Source organism: Erpetoichthys calabaricus, chromosome 7 (assembly GCF_900747795.2).
Source record: "Erpetoichthys calabaricus chromosome 7, fErpCal1.3, whole genome shotgun sequence".
In the NCBI taxonomy this organism is placed as follows: Eukaryota; Metazoa; Chordata; class Cladistia; order Polypteriformes; family Polypteridae; genus Erpetoichthys; species Erpetoichthys calabaricus.
The window spans coordinates 129,952,793-129,965,754 of record NC_041400.2 but is presented as its reverse complement, the minus strand read 5'-3'; the positions used below and the strand labels follow the sequence as shown (position 1 = coordinate 129,965,754).

Here is a 12,962-nt window from a genome sequence, read left to right as displayed (position 1 = left end):
ATGGAAGAATGGTCAAAAATACCTCCATCCTGAATCCAGACACTCATCAAAGGCTATAGGAGGCGTCTAGAGGCTGTTATATTTGCAAAAGGAGGCTCAACTAAGTACTGATGTAATATCTCTGTTGGGGTGCCCAAATTTATGCACCTAATTTTGTTATGATACATGTTGCATATTTTCTGTTAATCCAATAAACTTAATGTCACTGCTGAACTACTACTGTTTCCATAAGGCATGTCATATATTAAAAGGAAGTTGCTACTTTGAAAGCTCAGCCAATGATAAACAAAAATCCAAAGAATTAAGAGGGGTTCCCAAATTTTTTCATATGATTCTCTATCTATCTATCTATCTATCTATCTATCTATCTATCTATCTATCTATCTATCTATCTATCTATCTATCTGTCTGTCTGTCTGTCTGTCTGTCTGTCTGTCTGTCTGTCTGTTTGTCTGTCCTAATGTCCTTATCCTGTTATGCAGTTGCCCATCTGGGCCTTCCCCATCTTTTTCTGTCCTGGTTAGATCCAGTTTGCCCTCTTCTCCAATAACTTGCAATCTAAGCAAAGTCGACTTACTTGCTTTATTGAAAAAATATCAGGTTTCAGTGGTGCAAATATGTGGTTCAGCTGTGCTGTATTTTTAAATCCATTTAATGGTATCTTGTTAAAGAATGTACTGATTTCTATCAAACACATGAAAATTTCTTGTATCCAAACTTTTTAACGCAAGTATTTGTCTTTGAGATGTAGGAGGTCAATTAAAGATGGAAGAAGCAAGAAAACGTGGATAACGCTCAAACCCCATATGGCCAGACTGGTCTAGAATTCAAATTCTGCCTCCAGCATCAGTGGGGCATCCATGCTAGCCACTGTACAGCCATGCAGCCCACTAATCACACTGCTGGCTGCAGTTAATAAATGCTTGACCAAAATGTGCTCTCTGGATGTTTTTCTCCACCAGCAATTCCAAATATACAGTAACTATAGAAAAGTAGTAGAACTCAAACGAATGAAGAGTTAACACCGTAACAAGACCAATAGCGGGCTCTATAGCGGAGAAATATGTGACGCATGCGCTTTCTCGGTGGAGCGCTTAGCGCGGTGACAGAGAGGAAAGAGGTGGGGGCGGAGCAGCACTGTCAGGGTGTTAGCCACCTTACTACTGGCATAGGATGCTAAACGGAGTGAGGACGCATTGGCACAAGACGAGTACAGGCACACTGCACGGCAGCGTCTAAACAGCACCACAGAGGTGGACGTAAGGGCGGAAAGAGTACTTGAAACAAAGTTGGAAAAGTTCTGTGACAGTGCGCTTGTAACCTCCTAATCACGGAATCCTGAGGCAGCCACTGGGGAGAGCGCTCGCCCTTTCTTTCGGTGCACTGGATTGAAGAAAAGCTGCCTATTGTAATGGTAAAATGTACTCAGAGGAGGAGAAAGACTGATAATCAATCAAAAACGAAGCCGTCCTCATCATACCCCCTTCTTGGTGAATACGCTTTTGAAGACTTTTGCTACTTGGGAAGGGGTGGATGAAGCGGTTGTGAGTTTGCATTTTGTAATTTTACTGTCGGCAACCTTAGTTTTTGAATATTGGCTGACAAGTTTAGAACTTTTCCTTACTTTTTCTAAGCAAAGCATGTGTCTCCGGGGTACACTCACTTCCTTCTTGATCTTTTTGGAGACTGGGTGCCAGGCTTTTATGGCAAAGAAAGAAGTTTAAAAAAAATCACAGCACCCCCGCTCACACCAGCTAGCCATTCACGTTGCTTTTTCCGGGTTACTCTAGCAGCTTCTGCAGTAAGCATTTTTTGCCATGGTCTACCTAGTGGAGCTCTATAGGGAGCGCCAGTCTAAAACGGACATTGCCCTTTAATTTGTGGCGATCTGAACAGGCAAGCGGAGGGCAAGAATGGAACGTCGCTTGGACACCCCGGCAAAACAAGTGTATGTGGAAGTATTTCTGCAGGGAGGCGCACCCTGGGGATTCACATTGAAAGGTGGGCTCGAACACGGTGCCCCGCTCGTTATCTCCAAGGTAAGATTCGGCAATAGAACGTGGAGCTAACTGTTATCTATCTATCTATCTGTGTGTGAACTGTATAAGTTCCTAAAGTGCTTCAAATATACACATTATAAAGTACGTAGCGTTAGATAGATAGATGACTAAGTAGAAAGGTAGATAAATGGATTTGAAAATCTTCAGCCTATCAGAGACTCCAGTCTTAAAAAATAAGTTTTGTTAGGAGATGGAGCTTTGTAGGATGCCAGGCTGGATTGTTTATCCAGACCTGATTTAGTGGAGACGGGACTGTTGTTTTTTGTTTTTTTTTTGCTAATGTTTAGTAAAAATGTAAATTAAGATAAACGTGAAACAGAAAAAAGACAGATAAAGAGAGCAATTTGTATTGGCAAGTACATACTTCAAAGTACAGAAACCATTAATTGGGAATAGACTTTAACAGTATTTTCTTAAAATAGTTAAGAGATATAATAATTATCAATGGGGAATTTTAGAAGCACAGAGTTAATGCAGCAAATTCATAAATGTGTTTAAGCAGTCGGTATTAACATTATTATCCTCCAGGTAGTCTGCACAAATACTTAACATGGTGCACACAACAGTAGACTTTATTGTGCAAACCTATAATGCAAGTAAAAGGAGATTATGCTCAAATTGAACAAACACAAGTGAGACTATCTTTGAAGTATTGCATGCACTGTAATTCTCATTATGCTACTGAAAGAAAAATTGTAGTTGTGCTAGAGGCTGTGAAGACAAGAACAACTAGATATGTCCTCAGGCTAAACAGGTATGTTCTCAAATGACAAACAAATGAAACTCAGTCTCATTATTTTTTTAGCAGATGGTTCTTTGTGGTAATTGTAATCAAGTTTTGAAAATCTTTTAAAGTTACTGACATAATGAATTAAGCAGATTTATTTTGATGGAATGGTGAGACACACACTCAAAAGACAATTGTGGTACATAAAAAAATGTACATTTAGACTAAGAAGGACTTCTTACACAGAAGTGTGTTGGAGTCAACAGTATACTGACCAGTTCTGTTTTTAAAGCATATTGTTCCATATTTTAAAAATCTGACCAGCTGAGTTAGCGTGACTAATGGGTAATGACAGCTTATGTCTTCACATTTTTTCCACATCAGTTTTACCTATATAGGATCTAAATTGGAATTGTTTGAAAGAGTGTACATGCAAAGCTGAGTGTATTCTATAGCATATTAGCATCCCATCCTCAGTCGGTTTATAGCTTGCACTGGATGCTGTCAGGGTAGGATTTAGTTCCCTGCAACCACATAAACTGAATTTAGTCAGTTCATAAAGTTAATGGATAGATGGGTCACATAAAGTTGAGGCAGTTTCAGCAGGGATTAACACTGGAAGAACTGCCAGTCAATCAAATTTGTACTTGTGCTCAATCCTAGCAAATACTGTATATACAATTCATATTGTTTGTACTGAGCACCTTTTCTGAGGATTTGGAACTGATAATTTGTATAACTTAATGGAAAAAATTTGGGAACCACTACATAATTGTGTGATGACCCATATTAGGTGTTTCTACTTCTTCATAAGATGTAGTAACATGTTTTTCCAGGTGAATAAGGCAATATGTATTTATAAGATGTGATGTGACTGTTTCAATTGACCCCATGCCACATGTATACAAAGTACATATAAAACCATTAAATATGTGCTATTACCTGAACCGAGAATGCCAAAATTAATAATTTAATTGATGAGTGTCTGTTGTGGCATGTTTTGTAGTTTTCATGTGCTTCCTTTTGATTAGGTCCATGGAATAAATTATATAACTAACGTTTCAGAGTTATTTTGGTAGCATGGTTAGTATTTTTATTTTTTCATATAGGTGTGTATTTTTGTGCATTTTGCAATGTGTAGCACCTTCTGATTACTTTCTGCAAAGGGTTTGGACATACCACACATACTTTCTAAGACATAGACAAATCAGGTCAGACACATTCTCTAAAATAAGTCTCCCTTTCTTAATATAATCTATTTGTGTGCCTTTTCAGGCTTTCACTCTAATTTTTAAATTATGTACATCCACGAACTGTTTGCTTACTTTTGATGATTTTTGGGTGTTGAAGTAGGAATGTTATTGTTTCAGTCATATGTAAATTTAATGTCTTCCTTTAAGAAAAAAATACTTCAACCAATCCAAACATTTTCTAACTTTTTTGCCTCATATGAATAGGTATATTGCCAATAAGACCCTCGTAAAATACCATCTTTGACAAAAGTAAATTAAAAGTAATATAATCTTCATATCACTTACAGTCATACTATAAGGTGAAACCAAAATGAAAATCTAAGATTTTGTCAACCATTCATTGATTGAGCTTGTGATTACTTTATTATTTATAATAAACATCTTCTCTAATTATAATTATTATTATATTGCAAAGCAGCAATTTAAGTAACATACAGTGGTGTGAAAAACTATTTGCCCCCTTCCTGATTTCTTATTCTTTTGCATGTTTGTCACACAAAATGTTTCTGATCATCAAACACATTTAACCATTATTCAAATATAACACAAGTAAACACAAAATGCAGTTTTTAAATGATGGTTTTTATTATTTAGGGAGAAAAAAAATCCAAACCTACATGGCCCTGTGTGAAAAAGTAATTGCCCCCTTGTTAAAAAATAACCTAACTGTGTTGTATCACACCTGAGTTCAATTTCCGTAGCCACCCCCAGGCCTGATTACTGCCACACCTGTTTCAATCAAGAAATCACTTAAATAGGAGCTGCCTGACACAGAGAAGTAGACCAAAAGCACCTCAAAAGCTAGACATCATGCCAAGATCCAAAGAAATTCAGGAACAAATGAGAACAGAAGTAATTGAGATCTATCAGTCTGGTAAAGGTTATAAAGCCATTTCTAAAGCTTAGGGAACTCCAGCGAACCACATTGAGAGCCATTATCCACAAATGGTAAAAACATGGAACAGTGGTGAACCTTCCCAGGAGTGGCCGGCCGACCAAAATTACCCCAAGAGCGCAGAGACGACTCATCCGAGAGGTCACAAAAGACCCCAGGACAACATCTAAAGAACTGCAGGCCTCACTTGCCTCAATTAAGGTCAGTGTTCACGACTCCACCATAAGAAAGAGACTGGGCAAAAACGGCCTGCATGGCAGATTTCCAAGACGCAAACCACTGTTAAGCAAAAAGAACATTAGGGCTCGTCTCAATTTTGCTAAGAAACATCTCAATGATTGCCAAGACTTTTGGGAAAATACCTTGTGGACTGATGAGTCAAAAGTTGAACTTTTTGGAAGGCAAATGTCCCGTTACATCTGGTGTAAAAGGAACACAGCATTTCAGAAAAAGAACATCATACCAACAGTAAAATATGGTGGTGGTAGTGTGATGGTCTGGGGTTGTTTTGCTGCTTCAGGACCTGGAAGGCTTGCTGTGATAGATGGAACCATGAATTCTACTGTCTACCAAAAAATCCTGAAGGAGAATGTCCGGCCATCTGTTCGTCAACTCAAGCTGAAGCGATCTTGGGTGCTGCAACAGGACAATGACCCAAAACACACCAGCAAATCCACCTCTGAATGGCTGAAGAAAAACAAAATGAAGACTTTGGAGTGGCCTAGTCAAAGTCCTGACCTGAATCCAATTGAGATGCTATGGCATGACCTTAAAAAGGCGGTTCATGCTAGAAAACCCTCAAATAAAGCTGAATTACAACAATTTTGCAAAGATGAGTGGGCCAAAATTCCTCCAGAGCGCTGTAAAAGACTCATTGCAAGTTATCGCAAACGCTTGATTGCAGTTATTGCTGCTAAGGGTGGCCCAATCAGTTATTAGGTTCAGGGGGCAATTACTTTTTCACACAGGGCCATGTAGGTTTGGATTTTTTTTCTCCCTAAATAATAAAAACCATCATTTAAAAACTGCATTTTGTGTTTACTTGTGTTATATTTGACTAATGGTTAAATGTGTTTGATGATCAGAAACATTTCGTGTGACAAACATGCAAAAGAATAAGAAATCAGGAAGGGGGCAAATAGTTTTTCACACCACTATATTTTACATTAAAGGATTTATTTTCTTCCACCACTATCTTTAAAATATGTCACCATTAGAATTGGTAAAATATTGTGGAAAATAATATGTACTGTAGAATCTGAAACAAGTTAAAAATTGTTTCTTAAACCATTTCCCTTGCAAGCTGCATGTGTTTTGATTATATACACTTTTCAGTTTAAACTTTGTGCCAGTAGATGCTGCTTTATAAACCTTACACTGTTGAACTCAAGCAGGTGAGAATAATAATAATAATAATAATAATACATTTTATTTATATAGCGCCTTTCCCATGCTCAAGGCACTTACAGAATATAATAAAGAACGGCAGAATATACAGTATATAGCATTGTACAAACCAGATAAATAAATAAAGAAGATTAAGACAGTAAATTCTGAAAAAAAAACAAACAACATAATTGATGGTCTCGCACACACATACAGGTTACATTGGCATCTTGACAGAGAAGTAAACTGAGAGAAAGGTAATAAAGTCAAGTAGAGCTAAAAGCCTTCCTGAACAGATGAGTTTTGAGTTGTTTTTTAAAAGAATTCATGGAGTCAGCTGACCTGATTAATTTCGATACGTCATTCCAGAGTCTGGGCGCTATACAGCTGAAGGCCCTGTCACCCATAGAGTGTAGATTAGTGTGGGGCACAACAAGATTACCAGAATCAGAGGACCTTAGCGGGTGTGCAGGCACATAGTGATGGAGGAGGTCACTGATGTAGTTTGATGCGAGGTTATTTAATAGGTAATAATTGGAATTTCACATAGTTATTTAAAGAAGGATAACAGAATATTTGAAAGCTAAAGAATCTGACCCAAAAGGTTTCTGTCCAGCTACCTACTATATCTCAGTTCAGCTGATAGATTTAAAAAGCAGTGTACTGCAGTGGCTAAGGCTTTGGAATTAAAACCCTGAGGTTGTGTGACCCTGAGCAAGTCACTTCACCTGCCTGTGCTTCAATTGGAATAGCAAAAGAAATGTAACCAATTGTGTATCAAATGTTGTAAGTCACTTTGGACAAAAGCGTAAATAAATGTAAAAAGATACAATGTCCTGTTGTGCATTGTGCTTATATGTTCTTCACATTATATCTATTATTATATTATAATAATATATATATATAATATAATATATTATCTATATTATTATTATTATTATATATATATGTATATATATATGTGAATTTCCCCTTGGGATTAATAAAGTATCTATCTATCTATCTATCTATCTATCTATCTATCTATCTATCTATCTATCTATCTATCTATCTATCTATCTATCTATCTATCTATCTGTTGCTGGATTCTGTTATAGTGAATATTATGTTCTCCATGGCACAAAGAATTCATTCATCTTCTGACTGCTTTGAAAGCTAATGAATAACTGTGTGGGCTATATTATAATGCTTTAGTATACTTTGTATTGTCATACACAAATAGTGCATACTATAGATTCATTATAAAGCATACATATGTGGAAGACAGCAGCTGTTACTTTCCTTTTTTATATTAGTATGATCCAAAACATTTTCCAGCTTTGCAGCAAATTAATTCTTATGTTTAAAAGATATGAGGAATGTGATCATTTTACTTAAAACCTTAAAATAAAGGACCATTTTTTTCTCCTGTGCTCCCTGCCTATTCTAACCATCCTCACACTGACAGTGAGTTCAGTGATGGAATTATGAGGAGTCTATCAGTGTGTCCCTGCCCCTGTACACTTACTTGTAAAACAATAATTTGCTAAGCTCCTCCCAGACAAAATCTAAATATGCATTAATCATCAGCAACAAAAATTGAAAGATTTTACAAGACCTTTAAGGCATAGTATTAAACTACACAATGTGAATAGAGCAGCAAACCTGATGCCTGTATTGTTATCATACTGAAACATTCTTATTTTATTTCTAAAACTAGCTGTGCCACCCATCTAAGACAGGTTGAAATCTAATTAATCAACGTAGACCTTGGCATTAATGTTGTGGCAGAACGCCGGGGCCCTTACTTGGCAGGGAAGCCTTTGGCACAGAAGAGCCAAGGGAGAGGACTTATTCTGGATACCATCTCCCCCAGACCAATAGAGGGCAGCCCCCTTGGCTTACAGCGGGGCCATGGGTTTGGAGCATGGAAGCTCAACCCTGATACGGGGCCTGTGGCCACAGCTAGGGGATGCCTGGAAATTTACTGGGCCCTGTTTGGCAGAAATTCCACCACACCAGGAAGTGCTCCTGGAAGAAGGTCGTTGGGCACCTGGACCCCTTCCAGGTGTCCTATAAAAGGGCCCAGCCACCTCTTCTTAATGGCCAGAGTCAGGAGGAAGAAGGACAAAGCCTGTAAGGAGGACTGGAGATGAAGAGACTGTGCTGTGCTTGTTGGTGCTTTATGTACTGTGCTCTGGGAAGCGGAGAAAGAGAGCTTTCCCCTCTTAAAATAAACACGTGCTGTGTGGTGAAACTTGTGTCCTGCCTGTCTGTGTTGGGCTAGGGTGGCTGTACGCTCCTTGGGCTTCACTATGTTTAGTATGTCTCTGTTATATCCCATTTGGTACGGAATCCTTAAAGGCAATGTTAATGTTTGTGATGTGCCATCTATTGAAATGACAAATATAATGCATTTTATTACTACAAATGTTTGTGATATGCCATCTGATGGAGTGACAGAGGTTAGCATCCAGACGGACACATAGACAGACACTTGTCCTTTTATTAAAGTGTATAAGGGCACATGTATAGCTGTCTGTGCTTTTTCTATGGCAATAAACCTTTACAAATGAACATGGTTTAACATACTGTAACTTTGAAAACAACAGGATACATTGAATCTCTATTAAAAGATAAATACACCTGCAGTTAGGTGTATCTTATTACTGTTGCACCTTCTTATTTCTTGGAATTCTTTCTACATTGCCTTTAAGAATAAAAGAAATCCAATTTACAAGTCCTCACAGGTGGCGCAGTGGTAATGCTGCTGCTTTGCAGTAAGGAGACTGTTGAAGATTGTGGGTTCGCTTCCTGGTTCCTCCCTGTGTGGATAGCGCTTTGAGTACTGAGAAAAGCGCTATATCAATGTAATTATTATTAGATGAATTTCTATGATATTTTAAATCACTTTTCAGTGAGGTTTAATGATCCAAGTAAAGGTTTCCATTCAAAATCCATAATTATGTATTCCAGGTACAAAGCAGATCTACACTGACCTGAGTAGAATTTGTTGTTAACTCAGTTACATGCTCCAGCATTGCTGCAGTTTTGGGTTTTGCATCTTTGCTTGCTGTTGGAGAGAGAAAGCGTATCTAAAACAGAATAGTTCTTAGATCACATGGAAGGAAGTACAGACAAAGTAAAGATGTGGTTATTTTTGAAAGCTTCTCTTCCTCTAGCTGTGCACTCAGTTAAATTAAAACTGTGACAGGATTTTTGAATAAATGTGGAGGAGTCTCTTGTATAGTTGAGGAGAAAACAAAAGACGATACTATATTTAGCTGTGCCTCTTGTAACTTTGTTAGCTTGCCTGTGATAACAATTCATCAATCAGTTTTTAAATCCCCATAATTAAGTAGGGGACCAAACCTTATTTCATCACCAGCATCAATAAAGGGACCAATCCTGGATGAGGCACCAGTGTCATAATAATTACTTATGCATGTTATTTCACGCTGTATGGGTCTTGCCAAAACTGCTTTCAGCTTTCTAATTTGTAAATGAAATTCTTCCCTTAAACTATAATCATGAAAATTTAGAATATGTTTCCAATGTTAATTGACATGACGTGGCAACATACAGACCTTATTGATTGAAGTTTTTTTTTGGTCCAAATTTTAGTCCATTGTTGTTTTTATGTATTCCGTGTATATTAGACTGATTTGCTGTGTCCATCTCTATCCTTGTATTGAGCCCCTGCAGTGCCTACCTTCTAAACTTCATTTAGTGATCAAGACACACAAGAAGAATTTGGACATAACTTTAATGATCAACTGTTTCAGTCATTTGGGCAAAATCAAGACTTTCCACTGATTGTTAAGTTATTCATATTAAGAGTATCATTTTATTGTGTAAATCCATTGCCTTCATATCAAAGACATTAGTTTACTTTTCTGTGTGTATTTGATGTTACTTTAATTAATTTATGTGATGTTTTATTTTTATGTATAATAAATAAAGAGTTAAATCTTACTACTCATCCTGTGGTGGGTTGGCACCCTGCCCAGGATTGGTTCCTGCCTTGTGCCCTGTGTTGGCTGGGATTGGCTCCAGCAGACCCCCGTGACCCTGTGTTCGGATTCAGCGGGTTGGAAAATGGATGGATGGATGGATGTTTTATTTTTATGTATAATAAATAAAGAGTTAAATCTTACTACTCATCCTGTGGTGGGTTGGCACCCTGTCCAGGATTGATTCCTGCCTTGTGCCCTGGGTTGGCTGGGATTGGCTCCAGCAGACCCCCGTGACCCTGTGTTCGGATTCAGCGGGTTGGAAAATGGATGGATGGATCTTACTATTCTTTTTACATTAAATGAATTAGGAATGTGGGAAAATTTCTAACAAACTGTGTATATTGAATTCACTATATTCTATCTAAATGGCATAGGAGGCATTTTCACTGGTAGTTGAACCAAGCTCTCTGCAGCTATGAGCTGGCAGTGCTAAACCAGTATGTCACCAAGCTTCCCAACCTGTTCTGTTGATTACCATATTTACAGAAGTTAAAGCAGTGTTCTTGAAAATACACTTCAATGTATTGTGATTTAAGCTCTATGTTGTATTGATTTTAAGGGGGGTTGTACACTTCTTGTGCAAGCATGATTTTAATATTTTGTTTTCTCCTGTTTATCAATGCAGTATGTTTATTCCTGTTTAGCTATGCCATTAATACTTGGTAGTTGCTGTATGGTTTGCACTATGTTTTATACAGTTTGTCAAATTAAACCTCAAAGGAAGTTGGTAGGAAAACATTTTATATAGTTAAAAATTTGGGATATTTCAGTTAGATAACACAGCATTATAATGTATTCTGCTCAGTATTAAAACTGCTGCATGACATTTTCACACCTGATTAACCAAGTTCTGGACTGGGGTCCTGAGCCTGTCGTAGTAGCACTAAGTGCAAGGCAGAAAACAGCCCTGGAACAGGGCCTGCCCTTTGTAGGACCCACTCATGTATACAGGTCCTATCTGTAACTGCTAGTTAACCTAACCAGAATTTCTTTGGGTATGTGAAGGGAAAACTAAAGAACCAAAACAAATGTGGGGAGAATGTGGAAACTCTACATGGACCCCAACTAGGCATGGGATTCACAGGATTTTGGATCCAGGATTTTGCATCTATGAAGTGGCAGAGTTACTTGTTCAATAAATTATTATGCTACCTGGTATAGTGTACATAAATGTTTAATTTAATTTAAAATTCTTACAGCAGTTATACACATTTTTAACCTAGAGTGTTTCATGGTTCAATTATTTTGAGTGTTAAAGTTTATTACAAAATGGAAATAATGTACACACATTTATATTTGAATAATTTCTGCTTCCTACTCCCCATACCTACCTGGGAATATACAGTGATTAATGAGTGGGATTTTACATGCATAACTATGGATTCTATCTCTTGTGTGTTAAGCTTACAGGCTTGGATTATTGGTGGGGGCTGTTTATCTAACATTTCACTTGCTTGTTGTGCATGTCCATCCATCCATTATCTGAATTTGTTCTTATAACTGGGGTATATCCTCGCAATGTGTGCAATACAGGAGTGAATGCTAGATGTGGTGTCGCACCATTGAAGGTACAATCACACTTACACTATATCTTATTCATATAGGGCTGATTCAGATCTTACTGTAGCTCCTGGAACTGTAAGACATCAATACTAAACACTACATTCTTGTGTCATCCTGTTATGTGTCATATCTCTTCCAGATATCCATTCATCTAGATTCTGGACACTTTAAAGAACAGCTTTTCTGTACATTGGCTGTTTACTGAAATATACAGTATGTTGTCTTCCATTCACCTAATGTTTCCAGCATATTGGCCAGCCAAAATTTAAAGTCTCTAATAAGCTGCTGCCACACTGCTTGGTAACTTTTTTCATTTATTGTATTCTCAGTATGTGAATAATTATTTCCTCATTCTTCATTTCTTCATTTAATTTCTTCATTCACAAATTTTATCTTTATCCAGCTTCCATAACTGCCTCTTAGGGCAAGAATTAAGTAGGTTATTTGTTGGGCAGAACTGAAATAAATAATTACAAATCACTATGTTAGTTTTCTGCTCACCTGTCTTCAAGGAAATAGTTTTTCTGTTTTTCAATTTCTCAATCATGTCCTTATTCTTTCTCAGCTGGCCTGAGACCTATAGCTTTAAACTGCAATCACTATAAACCAGATGGTTAATGAAATATTAGAAACTGCAGATGTATTTATGTAATCACATTCTAAATATGCATCTTGATGTTTTAGATTCCTTCACTTGTCACTGTTAAAGTATAATCTGAGATGCATTCAGAACTCAAGTGTAATTAAGTGATATGCACCCATATAGTACGTTGATATGTACAATTCAGATCCAGTACTTGAAGTATTATGGGCAGCTCTATTGTTAGTTAAATATGGGCATGAATATGGATAGAGTACTTAAACACTAGGAAAAAAAACTTCTTGATTTGAGAGGATAATTTGAATGGGGTTGAGGCTGCTAGTTAAAAAGACAGTTACTATGATAAGTGTTAGTCCTTTCTGTTGAATCTGTGCTGAAAGGATCATATTAATGAAGTTAAGAAACTAAACACAGGAATTAAAAAAATAAAATAAAAAAAACAAACTCAAAACCACATTTAAATTTTTTTTTTGCTGTTGACA

General features: G+C 37.2%; 1 protein-coding gene across 2 annotated transcripts in view; it reads left to right on the top strand.

Moving 5' to 3' along the window:
- Positions 1–1,184: 1,184 nt before the first annotated feature.
- Positions 1,185–12,962, top strand: part of shroom3 (shroom family member 3) — a 335,910-nt gene continuing 324,132 nt past the window's right edge. The window contains exon 1 of one of the 2 annotated variants that reach the window (XM_051929651.1): positions 1,185–2,039. In XM_051929651.1, the coding sequence (XP_051785611.1) occupies positions 1,914–2,039 (126 nt within the window). In that variant the 5' untranslated portion in view covers positions 1,185–1,913. The remainder of the gene's footprint in view (positions 2,040–12,962) is intronic. The other variant, XM_051929652.1, reaches the window with a different exon arrangement.